This window comes from Syngnathus scovelli, chromosome 5 (genome assembly GCF_024217435.2).
Source record: "Syngnathus scovelli strain Florida chromosome 5, RoL_Ssco_1.2, whole genome shotgun sequence".
In the NCBI taxonomy this organism is placed as follows: Eukaryota; Metazoa; Chordata; class Actinopteri; order Syngnathiformes; family Syngnathidae; genus Syngnathus; species Syngnathus scovelli.
In genome coordinates, this window is record NC_090851.1 from 10,688,705 (window position 1) to 10,707,603 (window position 18,899).

The 18,899-nt window shown below is 40.8% G+C and overlaps 1 protein-coding gene across 5 annotated transcripts; it reads left to right on the plus strand.

The window, feature by feature from the left end:
• On the plus strand, positions 1–18,348 carry mafgb (v-maf avian musculoaponeurotic fibrosarcoma oncogene homolog Gb). 5 transcript variants are annotated; one of them, XM_068650623.1, is made up of 4 exons: positions 1–275; positions 8,586–8,809; positions 13,942–14,007; positions 14,343–18,348. In XM_068650623.1, the coding sequence occupies exons 3-4, from the start codon at positions 13,972–13,974 to the stop codon at positions 14,820–14,822; spliced, it is 516 nt and encodes a 171-aa protein (XP_068506724.1). In that variant the 5' UTR covers positions 1–275; positions 8,586–8,809; positions 13,942–13,971; the 3' UTR covers positions 14,823–18,348. The 5 variants fall into 5 exon arrangements, with proteins under 5 accessions (XP_068506724.1, XP_049575858.1, XP_049575857.1 ...); XM_049719903.2 differs by lacking the exon at positions 1–275 and adding an exon at positions 289–775; XM_049719901.2 differs by lacking the exon at positions 8,586–8,809.
• The last annotated feature ends 551 nt before the right edge of the window (positions 18,349–18,899 follow it).

Consider the following 18,899-nt stretch of genomic DNA (forward strand, 5'->3'; position numbering starts at 1 on the left):
AATGCGGGTTACGTAGCGTCTTCATGAATGGAAACCATGTGATCTAAACATCACTTGAGTCGCTCGCCTGAGCCCAGACCGAAACAAGCGAGGAAGGAGTGGATACAGCACACGGGCGGTGTGACACAAGCGAAGGAGAGGGGCCAAACGTTGCTCCTTCCTTTTCGCTCCGATCATTTGAGCACCTTCAACCGTCGGCCAACGCCGGCCATCGAGGGTCGGGGGCGGGCGGACGGACGGACGGACGGACGGCGCCGGTGCGGTTTCCACTTCTGGTGAGTCAGCAGTTCAAATCCCAACTTGAAATCTCCACAAAGTGCTGAATAAAAGTGGCCTTGTTTGGCTGAGTGCGCGCGGCGTCGAGCTGTTGTTTTAAAAGCCACCCCGCCCCCGTAGAAGCGCTGAATCATCACGACCCGGCTGGTCGGCTCGGCTGGCCGCCCGTCTGTCGTCCAGTCGGGACCGTGCGAGCGGCTCTGAGCGGTGATTCCACAATACGGACAAAGGGGGAGCACGATGTGCACGATGTGACTGGCAACCTTGGAAAGAAGAAGCAATGTGTCGGAATGAGAAGGGCGAGGGCACGTTGACAGCAAAGGTCGGCGGGGGTGACGCCTGTCTGCAAGCCATTAGACGTGTGTAGCTACAAGGGGGAAAGTCGAGAAATGTGTTAAGTAACAAGTCGGAAGACGGAGAGCGCGGACGGAACTCGCCTCGCCGACTGTCCCCGCGCGGAGGTGCTGAAAGCGGCTGCATGGCCAGCGCTTGTTCGCAGGTACACGTCGCGCCAAATCAACTGTTTTGTTTGGTATTATTTGGCTGTCAATGTATTCTACTTTCCTCATGCTCGGCTTCACACTTTAAGTTTAATTCATGACGGCAGCTAGCTTGGGAGAGCCATGGAGCGGCGCTCGCTGCCTTGCCTCGTGCGTGTTTTGACATTTGCTTTGTGCCCTCCGACGGGCCTCTTTCTTCCTACCCGGAGGAATGTTGAACAAAACGCGGTGGAGACACCTCGCCTTGTCGCGTCTCGTCTCGTTTCGGCGGTCCGGTTCGCGCTTTTTGAGGCTGATTGATCACGTCGGGTTTATTTGTGAACGTTAAAGAAGAGGCACGAGGGGAACCATGGCAACATGGCACCGGCGGGTGGGAGGCGGGCGGACAAAGGTCTAAGCGAGGGAAAAGCGTTCGCTTTCTATTGGGGGCCTTGCAAACAAGTGCACCCGCCCATCGCGATGAGGAGGAACGTGACGCTTATTTTCCATGGATTTTAAGATTACGAGTAACTTTGATCTCTGTTTTTGCCTACACTTATTGAGCCCAAGCGCGTATTTTACCTTCGAAAAATCTCCGTGTTGTGAGTTGGGAGCGGAAAATCATCTAATTGTTCTACTTGTCACTATATGTCGCCAGCATTTCACTCAACATAGTACATTACGTTTTTGAGGAAATGAATTAAAAAAGTCTGTGCGAGAGTGGTATTCAAAATAATCGCAAAATTCAATGTACGAACTGCACAATTTTCATAGGAAAAAAATGCCATACATTGAACTTGTTAAAGTAAATACAGTTCGGTTGTATTTTGAAATTTCCTGCGTGTTTTTAAACACAGACGCCATTTTTATCTCAGCAATATGTGTCAATTTAGTCTTGAGTTTTTTGTTTTTCCAATACTCAAGTCTTACAGTGCCATACTTATACTTACCTTGGTTTTAATGAACATTTCTATAAACTACGCCACTGTTGCTGGCGGCACTTTGGGAATTTTTTTTTAGGTTGTGCTTGGTGTAAAATGTTTGACATCTGAATTGAGTGAAATTGGTTACTTTCAACAGAACACCTGATGATGTCTCTCAGAACATTTAAAGTGATTTTCAAGGAAAATACATTCCTTACTGGTTTCCTAGGAAGACTACCTATTGTCGCAAACAAGATAATATCATGTTTAAAGTGTGCCTGTCATATTTAGGCAAAACTTGGCAGAGGTCAAGGTTAGCGATGGGATCGTGGTCCACTCTTCTGAACGTCTGTGTGTATTCAATTCCCGCTTAGTGATTGGTTGATGCGATGAATGTGAATAATCTGCCGCTGTTTGTGCCCTGAGACTGACCAGTCCAATCCTTTTACCCAAAGGCAGCTGGCATAAGCTATAGCTCCCAGTTGACCCCGAAAGGATAACCAGTCTTGGAAATAGATGAATCGCTAATGAAGTTCATTAACCCAGCCTGGCTAGTAATATATCAAAATTAATAATGAAATATCTAGAAATATAAAGCAATTATCTCTTGGGTGTTGCAAGTGAGCGCTTCCTCCTTATTGACTTATGATTATTGCATTACCTGCTGACGGGTTGCAACCTGTGCGCATTGCAACTCAAGAGTAATAGGGAAGCTCTGTGGACCTAAGAAAACTGAAACTTCACCCCCTAATGATTCCAAATCAGCAGCTTTAGTTAGAGTCAGCACTCTGCAGAGAGTATCAAAAGTATGTAGTAAGCAAGTTGGCAAGTACTGTAATAGAGGGTCATAATGATGAAATAGTTGTATCAGTATTGGATAGAAACGTGCCCCCCCTCCCCCTCCTTTCTCTCTCACTCACATACACACAACGCACAGGCGCACACACACACAACCTAGGGGCTAAGCTTTTTATACTTGGTATCAGTATTTAATCAGTGCTTGAAGTGCATTTCTCTGTCAAGTACTTTCCCCATCCTTCCCTGGTGTTCGCAGTAATTGAACGCTGACCAATGCTTATGTGTGCAACTTTGCTGATGGTGGCGGAGCGGCGGCAAAAGCGCGTGGAGCAAGGGGGATGAAGGAAGAATGAGAGATGGGATTTGCGGAGAGATTGAGAACAAGGACCTTTTTGTCTTCAAGGCATTCCCCTGAAAATGCTGAGGCAAAGCAAATGCTCCCTCGCTTGACAGATGGCGTTTTCACTTGTTACTTACCACAGCGAGTTTCTTTGACTTGTCCCGTGTGCGTGTGTGTGTGTACGTGTGTGGGTGTGCATGTGTGTGTGTGTGTGTGTGTGTGTGTCTGTGCGTGTGTGACTTTGTGTGTAAGAGACATCCACACGTAGAGCACAGCCGACTGGCCCACATAGTGTCTTGAGCAAAATTTGATTTTGCAGCACTTTATTTCTGCCAATACTATTGATTAGGGTTCATTGATAGACCTACTATAAAGTTATTGCAGAAGTGTTACCCTACAGAGAGGACTGGGGTTAAATGTCATTATTCCAAGTGATAAAGCGTCAAATGGTCAACTAATTACATCTGTTTATTTATCGTAAAATCACTGTAGCAATCAATTAAAATACTAATAAATAAAAAGTGTCGCCTGGTGTATAATTTTTTATTTAAAAAAACAACTGCTTACAGCAATGTGCAAAACTCCTCAGTTTGTATTTTACGAACAAAAATAAATGCCACAAAAATATAATTGCATAGCTATAAATAAAATGAAATAGTCGGTAATAAAATTAATAAATACAATAATAAAAACTACAATCCCCCATGTACCGCTTTTAGAAATAATTTCCATTTCTGTGGTCATCACCATACTTTCGCTTTGCAATTACTGGTAGTGTCTTGTAATAGATTTGCTCATAATACCATGTTCACCTTGGACGGGTGTATTTGTAAATTTGAATGGCTGTATGTGTTGTGGATCTTTATTTATTTTGCTACTATCGGCTCCATTTTATAAAAGTCTACTTGGAGTGAAGTGGAAGTAAAAGAAGAAGAATAAAAGACAGAAGAAGCGCAGGGAGTATGTGAGGGGAAAGCATTTGGGCAGATCAATAGTTGAGTCTTTCTTTCTCCCCCCCAACGGTAATGATGAAATATGGTGTAAGCAGATCTCGTGCATAATCATCTCTATGCTCCACCGTTGTTGGATTTTTATTTTTTTTTTGGGGGGGGGGGGGGGCGAATGAGCTGTAAGATGTGTCTCCTTGCTGTGTGTGTTAAATCAGCCCAAACTCCAAAGGTGTTTACCTCCCCGAGGAGAAATAAAAACAAATGCAACATAAACTAAGTGTGGTTAAGAACCTGAAAACTGGCTTAGTTGAGGTGAAGCCACTTGTTTTACTGATCCAACCTCCAGTGCTGAAATGTCTGCGGCGAATTCAAGGTACCAATTATACAAAGCAGCTTCTATTTATCAGTAATCACGCTACAATCTGTGCTCATGTTTGGCACCTCTAATGGTTTTCTTCCAAGAGCTCCGGCATTCACTTTGTAAATAAGATTGTTCGCACAGAGAAGTGTTCCGAACCACCTTATTGCCTTTGCTTTTCATGCAACGCTTCAGTATTAGGAATGGCGTGTAGCGTTTGAGATGCAAGGTGTCGGTCACACAAGCATCTGTACGAGTGATTTTCTACCAGTTGCATCATCTTGCGCATTTCTGACTGCAGTGTGACGATACCAGAATTGTGCTTGGAATTCATGAACCGTCCTTATTTGGAAACGTGCACATATTGTATCAAGTTCAGAGAGCAAAGAAAAGAAAAGCAAGCGCATCAACAGTTCTGGGGGGACTTGCAACAAAGCACATTCTTAATTGTCCTCTTTAAATGTTATAACAAGATTCAATTTTGTCATCTGCAGTTAGTATGTTTTGTTGCATCTTGTTAAATGGGAATTACTGCAAATAGTTAATTTCGGCATTGACATATTCACCTTGCGATGCTGACAAATACTGTAGTGTAGCAAATCAAGCCAAGGCTTAGCTCCTAACAAAAGTAAGACTAACACACTTTTAGAGAGGAACATTTCTATTTACTTGGTAATAGTTTACTTTAACAGATGACTTTCTAGTTCACGGAAGATGACAAATTAAAAATAAACAATCATCTAATACCATCAGTAGTCGTAATCTCTTGTCTGATGAATCTTAAATAACTCGTTGAACAAGCGGCAATAGATTTGCAACCTTAAAAGTCCGACAGACGACAGACAGATGGATTTTTTTTTGTTTGAATACCCGACAACATGCATCACACTTGAGTAGCAACTGTCCGTTGGCCACACATGCAACCTCCTGGTGACATTCAACCTCACAGCTCAAGAGGAACTAGGCCAGCTACAAACTGTACGCTCATGTGTACACTTTCTGAGATGAGCATGTGCTCTATTTCCGAACTGCACACTTGTCAACAGAGAGCACAGAGTGACAGATGCACTTCACAGCTCTACTGGGAGCTCTGCACTACGGCAGTGTAATAATAGAATGTCATTATTGCACTTATGAGTTCATACAGAAGCTTACACAACTAATGCCATTGGTGTCAAACTCAAGGCCCGGGGGCCATATATGGCCCGTCACATCATTTTATGTGGCCCGCAAAGACAAATTTTGCATTGACTTTGTGTCATTACTAAAATTACAAATTGTTTTCACTTAAAAAAAAATAAAAATTAGAAATATTGTTTGCAATTTTTATTACCATTTGTCTTTTTAAAACATTTGAACAGTTTTTTACTAGTCTCCGATTTCAAAAGTAGTTATTAATCAGTTTGGTTTGTAGCCTATACTGTATATAGAAGACATTGACAATCATAATGGCACTCCGAGTGAAACTATGAGTACGATGCGGCTCGCGACAAAAATGAGTTTGACACCCCTGACGAATGCAATCTGAGTAGACAGCTTCTCCTTATGTGACAAGGAAAACAATCTTAACTTGCTATATGCAAGAATAGACATCATAAAATTCCAAATTTGGCTTTGCAATCCCAAAATAGTGGCATTAAATGGTATACCTTAATTAGGACGGGTAGGATACTATGTCAAACTAAATTGTTTTCAACTGGATGAACATCATTTTACTTGCTTTTACTTGTCACTTATGTTTTCCTTGTGGCCCTCTGATTGTACAAGCCAAATGAGAACCAGTTTGACCAAGGATGATTTTCTCTTCTGAAAAAAAAAAAGCAGAGCCAGGGCTCAACAGTCTGACGATGCATTTTTTTTTGCTTGTGTTGGGAAAATAATCATCACACTCCGACTTACTACCTGCAATGGGAAAATCGTGTTGACGCCAGGACTTTTTCCTCACTTTTAATAACTCACTTTGCACAATCACTGGCTCATGCACTCTTAACCATCTTGCACACACAGATAACTCGATTTAAACTCTTGAGACAGTGATTATTCCTTCTCTACATTTACTGGCTAGTAGATTACAGACATCCACAAAGGCAAGACGATCCAAATGTGTCCCATTGACCTTTGATGTGCGAAGCGATACTGTTCCACTCTAGTCCTGTAGGTGTGCGTCATGCCTATCAAAAGTCGGGTAAACATTTGCAGCATGCAGCATTTTCTGTTTTTCTTTTCCTTTCTTTACATGGTGAGTTTAAGTGTGACTGGAAACAAATCTAAGGTGAGCCCTGCTTCTCGCTCAAAGTCAACTCACTGGGGCATAGAACACGAATGGATGCAGCTTATGTAGACTTTACGTAATCCTACTAATGTACTATTCAACTAATTAACTTACGATCTAATATCATAACAAACTAACGGAGGTCACTCACATTACGTATTTTGTTCCATGCTTGGTCACTCTTGACCCCGAAAACAGATAAACCAAACTGAGGGACATATGTTCCTCGTGCCAGTCATTAATGATATTTTGACGTGACAAAAACTATTGTGGCATACTTGTTTTTATGACAGGCAACTTCATAGCTTGAGCTATGCTCAGGGGTCTGGTTGGAACAGTAAAACCAAATAAATGTTTTATTGCTAGAACCGTACTCCAAAAACTAAAGTTCACAGTTCAGTTTGCATTCAGTATAGTCAAGGGAAAAAATCCAAAACAAATGGGAACATTAATTTTTTTTTTTAAATAAATGTCTCAAATATATATTTTTTAAATTTAACTCAAATAGTTAGTGCTATTTATTTGGAAATGAGCAATACAGACAAGTACAGACAAGACTGTGATAATTAATGACGACATAGAAAATGAATGGATGGATAGAAAACATGGCTAGCCCTGACTTTTCCTCAGAAGCAGAGTTCCTTCCGGGTTCGACACTGCCCCTATAAATGGTCCCATTTTGCCCCTGAAATTTTGAAAAAGCGCAACTATGTTGTTCCCATCAAACAGCTACCCAAGTGTTCCTAATGTTGTGGATGGTATGTGCATATTGCCATTCATGGGACAATCATTTTACTTTGTCTTCTTTGTCCCAATATGTTCCCCATGTCTTCCGCTTCTCTCCCCATTTCTTCACGCTTTTTCCACACCCTGCAATCTTCCCATTTAATAGCTTCCGGCCCTCTTTTGCACCCCCCCATACACACACAAATATTTAAAAACAGAAAATATATCCTTGTGTTGGCCTCCTCACTCTTTTCATGATCTCTACCGCGAGGCCATTCCCTCTCTCACAAGTTGCCATTATCGCTGATCTAATTCCTAAATCTCAATTAGCCTTTCTACAGAGCTCAATGTTAATTATTTGCCAACACTCCCTGCTCAACATAGTGTAGTGTAGATCAATGAGTGCAAGTTTGTTCCCTCTGAACACGGGCAAGGTGAACTGTTAAATCTGTAATTCTTTACATTTGTCTTTTGTCATCTCAGCGTCCTACTCCACTCAGTGATTGTTCAGTCACTTGCAGGCAACTTGTTGTTATGCTGGGATTACCAACTAAATATAGACTTGCCACTGCACCACTCTAACGAGCTATTCTTAATCATTTTCTCTGTGTTGACTTGTTTGTGCTTGCGTACATCCACGCTCGCAAGCCCTCAGGTTTATTTATGTCTGTGTCTGTGGCGGTTGAATTAGAGCACAATACCAACTGGAAGACGCTTTCTAAGAAATTTCGCTCCGTGTTGTTATTGGCCTGGCGCAAATGTTTTTTTCTCAAAGAGGAATAATTAGTGCACAGTGCTTTATTCTTTTGCTGTCTATGATTATCACAGTTTCACCTGGTCCAGGATTTTTTGTGTTATGTTTGTGTCAGATGGTCAATAGTAGTTTTGTTGCACTGGATCAGCTTCAGAACTTTTCTAATTGGAGGTTTTAGCCATGGTCGTTGCTGAGCTCAGTTCTTTTCTCCCCGACCCCAATCCCCCTGCCGCTACCCCCCCTCCCCTTGCTGGTGTTCTCTCTATCCTCCCTCCACCCACCTCCGTGCCCAACAGCTAAGCTCTTACAAATGTGTTGAGGATGCATTTTCCCCCAAACACCCTCCCACCCCCTCTGCCTCCTCCCCTCCTCCCTTGCTGTACCATCCCTACCTATACCCCCCCCCGCCTTGCACCCCCTGCTCAAGTTCTTTTCTGTCTCCCTTGTCATTTGCACCCCCCAGCCGGTCCTCTCTCCATACTCAGCATTTTCCTCAGCTGTGGGTGTGATGTCTCTGCTGTAGCGCTAATCAGCTCTGGAGACGTCAGCGTTCTTTCCGTCCTCCTTCACAACCTCCTCCAGCATCACCTCCTCTCTTACCTCTTTTCTCCTCAGTCTTATCTCCGCTTGTGTTTACCTATCTCCACGGCATGTCATCTGTTTGCGCGTGTGCGTTTGTATGTTTGTTTCTGTGTGTGCTGTCTTTCAGCGGTAACCATAAGCAGCTCCGCTCTTGAGTCGTCAGCGTTCTTTCTGTGGCTACATAAAAATACAGCCGAGCACAGCAGAAAAGCTGTCTGTTGTAGCAAGAGTGGCGGTGAGCGGCATTGACCACAGCACCACGACCACCCCACATGCACTTTGGGAAGGACGCCACTATCGAGCACAAGATGAATGGCGATGGCCTTGCTCAGCAGATGATCCCTAACCCAGGTGACACATGACCTGTGCTGTCCAAGACAATTTTACGCAGCAGGGCGGGCACCTTTTTTGTCTATTAAAAAAGAGCTTCTTTTGTGTGTGCAATACAAAACAATTATTTCCCAACATGGTTAAACTTGTAGCAATCTACGATACATTATTACATGATCAAATAGTGCTGAGTGGTGCGCCTTCACAAATTGCTGAACAGCAAAGTGTTTGTGTCCTTTGCGTCAATAGCACATTATGTCCACCTTCAAAAGCTTTTTTAAAAACCCACACAAAATTGATACGATTGATATTAAGGAGATGATGCATACTATGTTATTTGCATTCCTGCCCTGAGGACACTATTTACGTAGACAGCACACGTGCGCTCAGGCTTAAAAATGGGCATATCTTGATCTTCATGTAGGCGTTAGTCTTCTTTATCGTGTTTTATTGTGAATCTGGCAGACTGCTGCACCATGCTGAGTGTATGTTATTTTACACAACCCCGGCACACTCAATATGGTGTCTGAAAGTAGACTAAACATTAGAACATCTGAAAGCAGGTCTAAATTGTGGCGCAATGGTGTGATGCCATTTTGGTGAACTTGACCTATAGGTGCAGGCAGACTGATTCTGAGCTCTGAAAATGTATACGGTGGATGTCTCCGAGTGCCGCTTCACTTGCAAGTGGAAATCTTGCAGTTCCTTACTGTATAAACTTTGCGCATCAGTGTCCTATAAGAACTCCAGCGAGTTGATTTATTACCTGACATGGAGACCACCTGCCTCTCAACCGATGATGTTAAAGAGGACCCGCTACCATTGGCCGAGAGGCAAATCAGCTGGACTCACTCCCACATTGGCAATTTTAACTGCATGTGTCTATGAGAATAACAAAAAAATGAAAATTCTACCCATGTGCACACTCATACTGTGCTTTTTTGCTAGACTTGCGCTGGGCTCATGTTTATCTTATGGACTGCGCTGTGACCTGAAACAAAACTGATATTGTAAGAGAGTCTTGTGTACAAATTATATAGGATGCATTGTATAGTTTTACATTGTGGAGAATCGTTTAAAATGGAATATATTAACCTTTTTTTTTTTTTTGCATGGATTCTACAGCTAATTGTTTACTTTTCAAACTTAGCTCTAGCAGATGCCTTTGATCCACTGGTGAAAGGAGACTTTGAATCTCTCCTCTTTTATCTCTAACCACTTCAAACGAAATGGCATATGGAGAGATTGTTATGTTTATATGGCCAATTAATGTTTTATGTGATATTTTCTGTTGTATACTTATTATATGTTTTCATAAGACGTCATGGTGGTCAACTGGTTAGCATGCCCGGCTCACAGTTACAATTTCAATTTCGGCTCTGGCCTTCCGGTGTGGAGTTTGCATGTTCTCCCAGTTGGCTGGGAACCAGTTCAGGGTGTCCCCTGCCTACTGCCCGAAGTCAGTTGGGATAGGCAGTAGTGGTTTTCGGCACGGGGCTTTTTTATTTTTTATTTATTTTTATTTTTTTTAATGGCACTTGGGGGGGCGCCACGAGTTCCCAACACTGTAAATTAAGGGCTAATAATAATTTGTGATAGAGCCTACCTTTTATGTTTGTTACCATTCTGCTTAGGTTATTTTTCTGCCTTCCCTTATCCTTGCTTTGCTTATAGGCTACAATTTATAATTCGGTTTTAACTCGACAAATATGACATATAATGTTAAGATTATAAGATTGTGCTTTGCAGCAAGACTGTTACAAATTCAGTTATTAGGCCTACTTATTTCCCTTGGGTTAACGTTGTTCCGTGATTAGCTAACGGAATGTTCATATCTGAAGCTAGTTTCAGAGACAATCATTTGCCATTTGCTAGCACAACTATTTTTCGTGACAACTGTATTTTGTATCATAACTGGAAGTGTGCCAAGCACAGAATTAAGAATCTTACCAAGGAGCTAATCGTTCCTGCTTCCTTGAAAGACCGATTAATGTCATTTATGACATTTATTAAATTATTATTTCTTATGATTATTTATTAAATTATTTTGTACATTAATATGATATTTACATTAATGACGTTTAGCACATAAAGGCATGATTATATAAATTTACAATTCATGGGGGGATGTTCTGTAAAAAAGTTTAATTGTCGTATAGCAAGCTCAATTGCAATTACAGGGGCGTTTCTAAAATTTTGGTTCTAAAAAAAACATCTGTGCAAAATAAAATGTGATGGGGTTTTTTTACGTTGGGGGCGGGGGAGTGCTTGGAAATAGTCTAACGCAGGGAGTAATTCAGTGTAGAACTGCCACTGGGGATAGGGACCAGCACACCCGCGACCTCCCTGAGGACAAGCGGTTCAGAAAAGGGTCGGATGTTTTTATAAAGCGCTTTGTCAGGGCGGAAACTATTGTAAAAGCGCTATATCAATTAAAAATGTATTATAATGTATCGTACATTACTGCATCATACATTCATGGGGGCATGAAGCTTATTTTTTACATTGTTTTTTCGTTTTTGATTGAATTTAGTACAATGATGCTCACTAAGTAACCAAGTGACAACACGGCAATGAAAAATAAAGTACTTCAATACTTCAAAATTCAACACTTGCTCAAATACAGTATCTTATTTGACGTAGAGACCCATAATAGCGCCGTGTTTGCCGGGCTATAATTAAATTTAATATGATATCTGATATCTTCATGTGCCACAGCAGACATCTTTACCTCAACATACGCCAACTAGAGACCAGAGGTGGTAACTCTAAAGCTAGAAATTGTTGCAAAGGGCTCAATTGCCAAGTGACAAAAAAAAAATGAGTTGAATCTTTCCCTGGGAGGTAATATGTACATAAAATTAATTGGAAGAAAAACATAATTTTATTATCAATACGTATTAAACTTCAATAAATAATAAATAAAAATGAGTGCAATATTGTAAAAAATGCATTTGTGTGATAAAGTTACTGCGTGGTTCTCAAAGGGACCTTTCAGTGCTCACAGGGTCATCATTTTTATGTCCCTCTTACGTATATGGCTTGTTCCAAGTCACTGATGTCTCAACGAAATATGTATGGTCCTCTTAACGGTTGCCTGTATTGTGTTTAACTTGATCGCATTTGCACGTTTGGGTTCTTGCAGTGGAACATGTGGATATTCTTGTGCCTCCCCGAGCAGGGTGGCAGGGGAATGTGTTGGCATGCTTTTTTGTTTGTATGTAGATGGGGGTTATGGAGGTTGGGGGTTGGGCACGGGGGAAATAAACCTGTGCCTGGCAGTAAAAACGCCTCATTTTTTTGCCTCTCTGTTTTCACATCCCCCACCGTCTCTCCACCCCCAGCCCCAAAGGCACCCTTAGTCTTCATGTCTTTGATCCATCTATTGTGTGATGATGATGATGCATCTCCAACTGCGGGAGCCTACAATGCATCCCAGCACACTGCATGTACAATTCGAGAGAGCTACCGCTACATCAAAAATTCCGCCTTTACAAACACAATAATACTCCGTTTTGATTGACCGTCACGGATAGATAGTGGTTCTACTTTGCTGTGTTGTAGAACTACACTATATCATACTGTATATATCGACTCTTTCATATAGTTTATTGACGTAACAAAAGTATTAAAATCTTTCTTTAAGTGGTCATAATGTTGGTGGCAGGTGGATGAATTGGGAAAAGCTGTTAAAAATTATGATGGGCATTAATAGTGGCAGCGGTAGCACAGTTGTGTGGGTTCTGTCTTTAATGTACGCTGGCTATCCAACGTATGTGCGTGTAATGCACATTTTCTCTGATCTACTGCTATTTTTAACGATTGAATCTATAGCATCACAGCGACGGAAGTGCACTGTGGGGGAGGTTGACTGCTCAATGTTTCTGGGCCAAATTAAGAATAATAATAATAAGATGAAGAAGAATATGAATGACACTGATAGTGCTTTTCAAGAAACCCAATGGTGTTTGTAAAGATTATCAAACATCTGCAGGCAAAATGTTTTTTCATTTTTGGTAGTGATGTGTGTCATGTATTGTGTAGTAAAGGGTGGCCTGATAGCAAGTGAGATGAAATTTGCTCGGCAAAGAGAGGAAAGAGCTGCCAGCTGAAATCTGCTGAGTCATCGTGACTGGTCTCATGATGATCGCTTAGGTCAGAGCAGCAACAAGAGACACCCTTTAGTGAACACACGCACACGCATGCACGCACACACACATACACGGAGGTCTGAAAAATGAGAGATGGACTCGCGCGCTCGAACACAAAGCATCCTCTTGTGGAGATGTGTACTTGGAGGGCTGATGTCATCTTTTGCCCGCCTGTGTTGACTTCTTTATCTCCAGGCTTTTGTCTTTTGTTTCCATCTTTAAGCAATGACACGTATTAGTGCTTTGTGCGTTTATTTCTGTTATCTTTAGACATTTGTATTTCTGTCTGATGTAGTACTACGTAGCTCTGCTTTCTTATATGCTGCTTTCTCATACACTGCTAAGGCGTATGAAAGTGTAAGTTGGCTTCTCCCTGGAGTCCTTCCCACAAATTCTATCACTTCCTCTTCTCTCAGTTCACTTCTTAGCGATTGGCCTGAAGCCAACCAAAAGCAGTTCAACGTAACAAAAGCTGTGGGTGTCAAGGCATCCGCATGAACGGTACTCTAGACAGCTCATATCTACTGCCCCTCCCGTTCCGTCGGCAACATTTACGATGAACCCTAACCCTAACCCCATGTTGCTTTCCTGTATTTTGCCCGTCTGTTGCCCACGTTGCTATCCTGTATGCTCCCCGTCTGTTGCCAGACCTGTTATCCTGTTCTCCACTACCCCTTCAATAAATCTTGGTCCAAGCTGCACTTGGTGGCCCTGCTCTGTTCCGTGACAGTTGGTACTATCACTGTAACGATCACCAAACAGGAAGTCAGGGAAATTCTAAGAAATATTGCATGTCACTTTCACTCTTGCAATCTGATATTGATGCGCAACGTTTTATATATCCAAACAACAGTCCTTGAGAGGTACTATTGGACTTGGTTCGTCTGGTGGGTAGTGAACCACAAATAACAATAATTATGAAACTAATAAAGGCCTGTTTTTTAAATCAAGCTTCTGTACACATAGTGGATAACGGTTGTATTGATTTCTGCATTTGTGTAGGTCTGTTCAGAAGAGCAAGGCTCCTGTGGCATGACGACGACAAACAAAGGAAATAAAGCCTTAAAGGTGAGCGAGAACATCCACCAAGTGGTGCAGTTCAGGCAGGTTTACCAAGTAAACCCTGATTAAGCTGGAATTTACATTGCTGAGTGTTTAGACAGCATTGCTGTGATAGCTCCATGAATAATATGACATCATAGCATAGCAGCAAAGCAGCAGCTAATTTGACAATTTATTAAACAGTAAATGGGCACGGCAGTATGCAGTGCAGCATACTAACGATCAATTATGAGCATCCATGTTGTTAACCCATGTTGCGATGCCTAAACAGTATATCGCTCAGACTGTTGTTTTTGATTGAGTGAACTGTATTTGATCGGATTCCTTCTTACTCGATAAAGGTGAAGCGAGAGCCGGGGGAGAATGGCACCAGCTTGACAGATGACGAGCTGGTGACCATGTCGGTGCGGGAGCTTAACCAGCATCTCCGGGGGCTCACCAAGGAGGAGATCCTGCAACTGAAGCAGAGGCGGCGCACCCTGAAGAATCGGGGCTACGCCGCCAGCTGTCGGGTAAAAAGAGTTACCCAGAAGGAAGAGCTGGAGAAGCAAAAGGCTCAGCTGCAACAGGAAGTGGACAAACTGGCCAATGAGAATGCTTCCATGCGCCTGGAGCTGGACGCTCTCAGGTCCAAGTACGAGGCTTTACAGACCTTTGCCAGGACTGTGGCGAGAAGCCCCACTGTAGGGGTCGGAGTCAGGGCCGGAGGGGGAGGAGGAGGGGGAGCGTCATCCGTCATTGGTCCTCTCATACCCGGGAAGGCGGCAACGGCGACGAGTGTCATCACAATAGTAAAGTCCAAAACAGACGCACGGTCTTGAGGGAGGTTTCGATTGACAAAGGTGTGTCGGGATGGAATTCAGCTGCGTCTCAGAATTTCTTCTTCTCTGCTTGCCGCGCCTCCTTCACTGTCCTTGTGTCACAGCACTCACTTGACACAGTTCACGAGGGCAGAGAAGGACTTGACGAAGGCAGTCAGTGCTTGCTAACAAAGAATCAGTCAATTTAAAGTTGATCATGAACTGATCATGAACAATGAACTGTTGTAGTGAGGATCCAACATTCCCATTCCGTGGCTAAACAAACAGATGGTATTGGAACATTTCTGTGATGGATTTAGGGACAGAATAGTCTGCTAGATCATCTATCTCATGTGACCTGCTCATTTCATTGGCTGCAGATGAGTCCCATCCAGTTGCAACCTTTTCATATCAGTACGATGGAATATATATATGACGCGCAATTGTGTTACGTGTATTTTTACTGTTTTGTACCGTGGTGTCATTCACATGAGGTTCAAAATTTGTTCTCTGTGTGTGAATTGTTGAATATCAGGAATTCTGTGAAATTCGTGATTGCTTTGTTTGTTCAATTGTCTTTTTATTTCAGACTCTTCACTTGTCACTCATATTTGCCCTTCCCCATTTTTCTGAGTTACAATTGACTTTTTATGATTACACAGGTAGCCAGCAGTTAAAGAAATTAAAAACATAAGATTCAAACCCTTAAAATTGCTAACCCAATTTGGGTCAAGACATTGGACCGACCCAATTGACCCAACTTCAAAGTTGGTTCAAATCGACCCAATTTTCTGGGTTGGTCCAATTTTTAACCCAGCAGTTTTAAGGATGTATAATTTTGGAAAACAAATATTGACATGTGTAATTCTCCACAAGTAGTGTATACGTCTAGAAACAATTTGGAAGGGCAAGTAACGTGGACTACTAATTAAGATGTTGGGAGGACTCAAGAGGAATTTGATTTATAAAAAAATTGGTTGTACCTGTGATCAATGGGATAATCTAACTGAATGTCTGAATGTCTATGACATTTAACTCTGCATTGTCCTATGAGCTGTGAAGTAGTCACAATAATAATAGAAACTGTAATGACATGCATTCATGTGATTTTGCACTTGTACATGTGCTGTATTAACAAATTTGTTTTGTTGATGCATTTCCCTTATTTGAATAGTTCTTTAGGAAAGTTTCAACAAAGCTGGTACAGTCTCCCCACAGTTTAGAAAATAATTGACATAATTATTATTATTTTTAAATGTGCATTCGCATAAATGAAGAGTCACTGACAAGATTTACAGTAAAAGTAATCTCCTAAGAAAAAATAACAATAAATAATCATTGTCCGTACATGGTAGCGTCTCCAATTTTATAAAGACAATTAGCTTTGCATTGTTTGTATTGACCTGTGAAAAATAAGGTAACAAAATCAGTTTGATATACAGTCTCTCTCTATTTTGCAATTGTACCAAAAGTGGCTTAACTACTGAATAGCTTTGTTCTTTCTCTAGTGACTAGGCACTTGTGTGTAGCCGTGAATTAGCGTGTGGTGTGCTGTGTGCTGTGTATGTGATGGGGAAACTATAACGTAACTATATTTGATGGGTACTACTTGTTTGATTTCAGGGCGAGTGATGACACAGCTGGTAACTGTGCTTGTTCTCTCATTACGACGTGTGCTCCAGGACCATCTGAACTTGCCATAATTTGCATGTTTGGTTTTTATGCAGCTTTTTTTCCAACTCTTTGTTCGCTTTATGTTCTGCTCTCAATAGTGGAGACTGTGACTAATCTTGGTGTGCAAGGGTCGCATCCTTCCAAAAAAAAAAAAAAAAAAAAACACCAGAAAAAGGATAAATGTGAAGTCATTTTTATGTATATTTAATTTAATTTGGGGTTAAAAAATTAAAAACCTGCCAAGAATGACATCAGATGAAGACAAGCAAATCATGTCCATACGTTTTACAAGTTTGTTTTTGTTTTCAATGTATTGCTTCCTCATAATTGTGTGTTTTCCTATCTGTCTCGAGTCGCTTGTTAAATACCTCCATTCTGTTTTTGACTGTTGTGTTTGATATGGTGTACTTTTTTTAAAAAAAGGATGAAACTGTTTTGTGAAAATTCTCCACGTTAAACACACTTTGCCAACCTTCAGGATGAATACCATACATTGTGAGTGTAACAGTGTCAAGCTGGTGTTTAGTTGTCTTTTAATATGCAAACTGTGTAAGGCATAAGTAGAGCTGTCACCCAGGAGCTGTACTGCTGTTGTCACCTGTGTCAAATTGTTCAGGTTCAGTGTAATGTGGCAAGGTGAAAGAGTTTATATTTACAGTGTTTAACAATATGTGACTGGGTATCAAATGTTTTTGCAATTTATTTGTTTATATCTGGATTATGTGTTGTGATTTATCTTGCTTCCCCGCAGCATATTATTGTATTTATTAATGTGCATAGACAAGAAAAATAGAATATTTTTCTACCAGTTTAAGTTTGAAAGGCAATGCTTCTTAGTTGTGTTTTTGGTCTTGGTTTTGTGATCTTGAATGGAGTTCATCCATTAGGCATTATCAAACAGGGTTTCCGTAACATATTTCATGAGCTTGACATGTTTTACTGCTTCCTGCGTAGATGTTTTACCTTACTAATACGAAGGTGTTTCATCACCAGCCCAGGCAGCCGCTCCTAAGTCATATTCATAAATATTTTATGACACAGGAAAAGAAATAATAGTGACGAATATAACACGTTTTACAGACGGAATTAACTGGGCCCTCATTGAAAACATCTGATGATTGTGAAGAGAATGATTATCAATAACTTCTTACCATTCTGTGGGGCCAATTGATGCGTAGTCACTCAGTTATTTCTCTGAGCAGTCAATCACACGTCCAGATGAAAAGGCCTTTCACCCACCTCCAAAGTTGATCAATGAGAGTAAACGAACCAAACATTCCTTTGATCGTTTGCTTGGTGTGTTGATCAATAATAATGTTTGTTTTGCCTCTGCTGGCCTTCACTAGCATCAAATCATTTCATTTTTTTCTTTTGCTGTTTTCTTCTTTTTCATCTCTCTGTTTTCAGTTTTCCCTTCAAACTACGTGTATTTAATGGTGATCATTTGGTCAGATTACATCCATTGAAGCTGGGATATATTTGTGTCTGAAAGTAAATAACGGTCAGTTTAAAGTTATAGAGAAGTAGTGAGTTTGTTTGACTATGACGCAGCCTGTTAAGAAAAAGTCCTGTAATAAGAAATTATGTGTTTTGTACTATTTCTGTATGGGGTGTAATAAATTATTATACTGTTCTTTCTATGGGAAAATACTGAAAACGTGACAGTCTTTGTAAGTATTTATCTTCTACTAAATTATTGTTTTGTTTTTTTGTAGATACATAAGTGATGATGACAAAGTACTGGTGATTATGGAATTTATTGTTTCATCATCAGTCTAATGTTCTTTTAATTTATTGATGTATATACTGTATGTTTGTCAATAAACAGTTTACTTTATTTTATATATGACCAATAAACATGGTTTAAAGTAGAGTTTTGAATTCTCATTGAATTTATTATACCAAAGTGAAATTACGTTAAATATTGTTCAATTTAATGTGCAATTTAGACAGCACAGTTATATTTCCACTTTCTTTTCACATCAAGTAACAAACCAAATAAACATTTCAGATGAAAGAAAAAAAATAGGCGTTTTGAGTGCTTGGCCATGAGAGTTAGTCGATGGCTACTGTTGATTGAATGCGAATTCTGTTACCGCTCCTGGTAAAGTGCCTGAAGTGCCTTCATTATCTTCCAACACATTAATTAAAATATTGTTAAGCAATTTGTTTTATTTCAAATCAAAAGTGAAACACAAGTGAAATCACACACACGGTGAGATTTATTGATTATTGGTTCTGTAGTTGTGACGATTTGGGTTCCCAGCCAGTGGAAATCCAAAGTTCACCATTTTAAAAAATTAGAATACAGTATTAAAAAAAAAAAATAATAATAATAATAATTGAATTGAACCTCTGAAATGGAAAAAAACACACGGTCAGATTTATTGTGACGTAATGTATAGAAAATATACATAAAATAAA

What these genes read in the sequence shown, in the direction of transcription:
- mafgb (XM_049719900.2), top strand. Translation starts at nt 755, where the DNA reads ATGGCCAGCGCTTGTTCGCAG. An exon ending in TGGCCAGCGCTTGTTCGCAG is followed by an intron (nt 776 to 13,941) that starts GTACACGTCGCG and finishes GCATTTGTGTAG; the next exon opens with GTCTGTTCAGAAGAGCAAGG. An exon ending in AAGGAAATAAAGCCTTAAAG is followed by an intron (nt 14,008 to 14,342) that starts GTGAGCGAGAAC and finishes TACTCGATAAAG; the next exon opens with GTGAAGCGAGAGCCGGGGGA.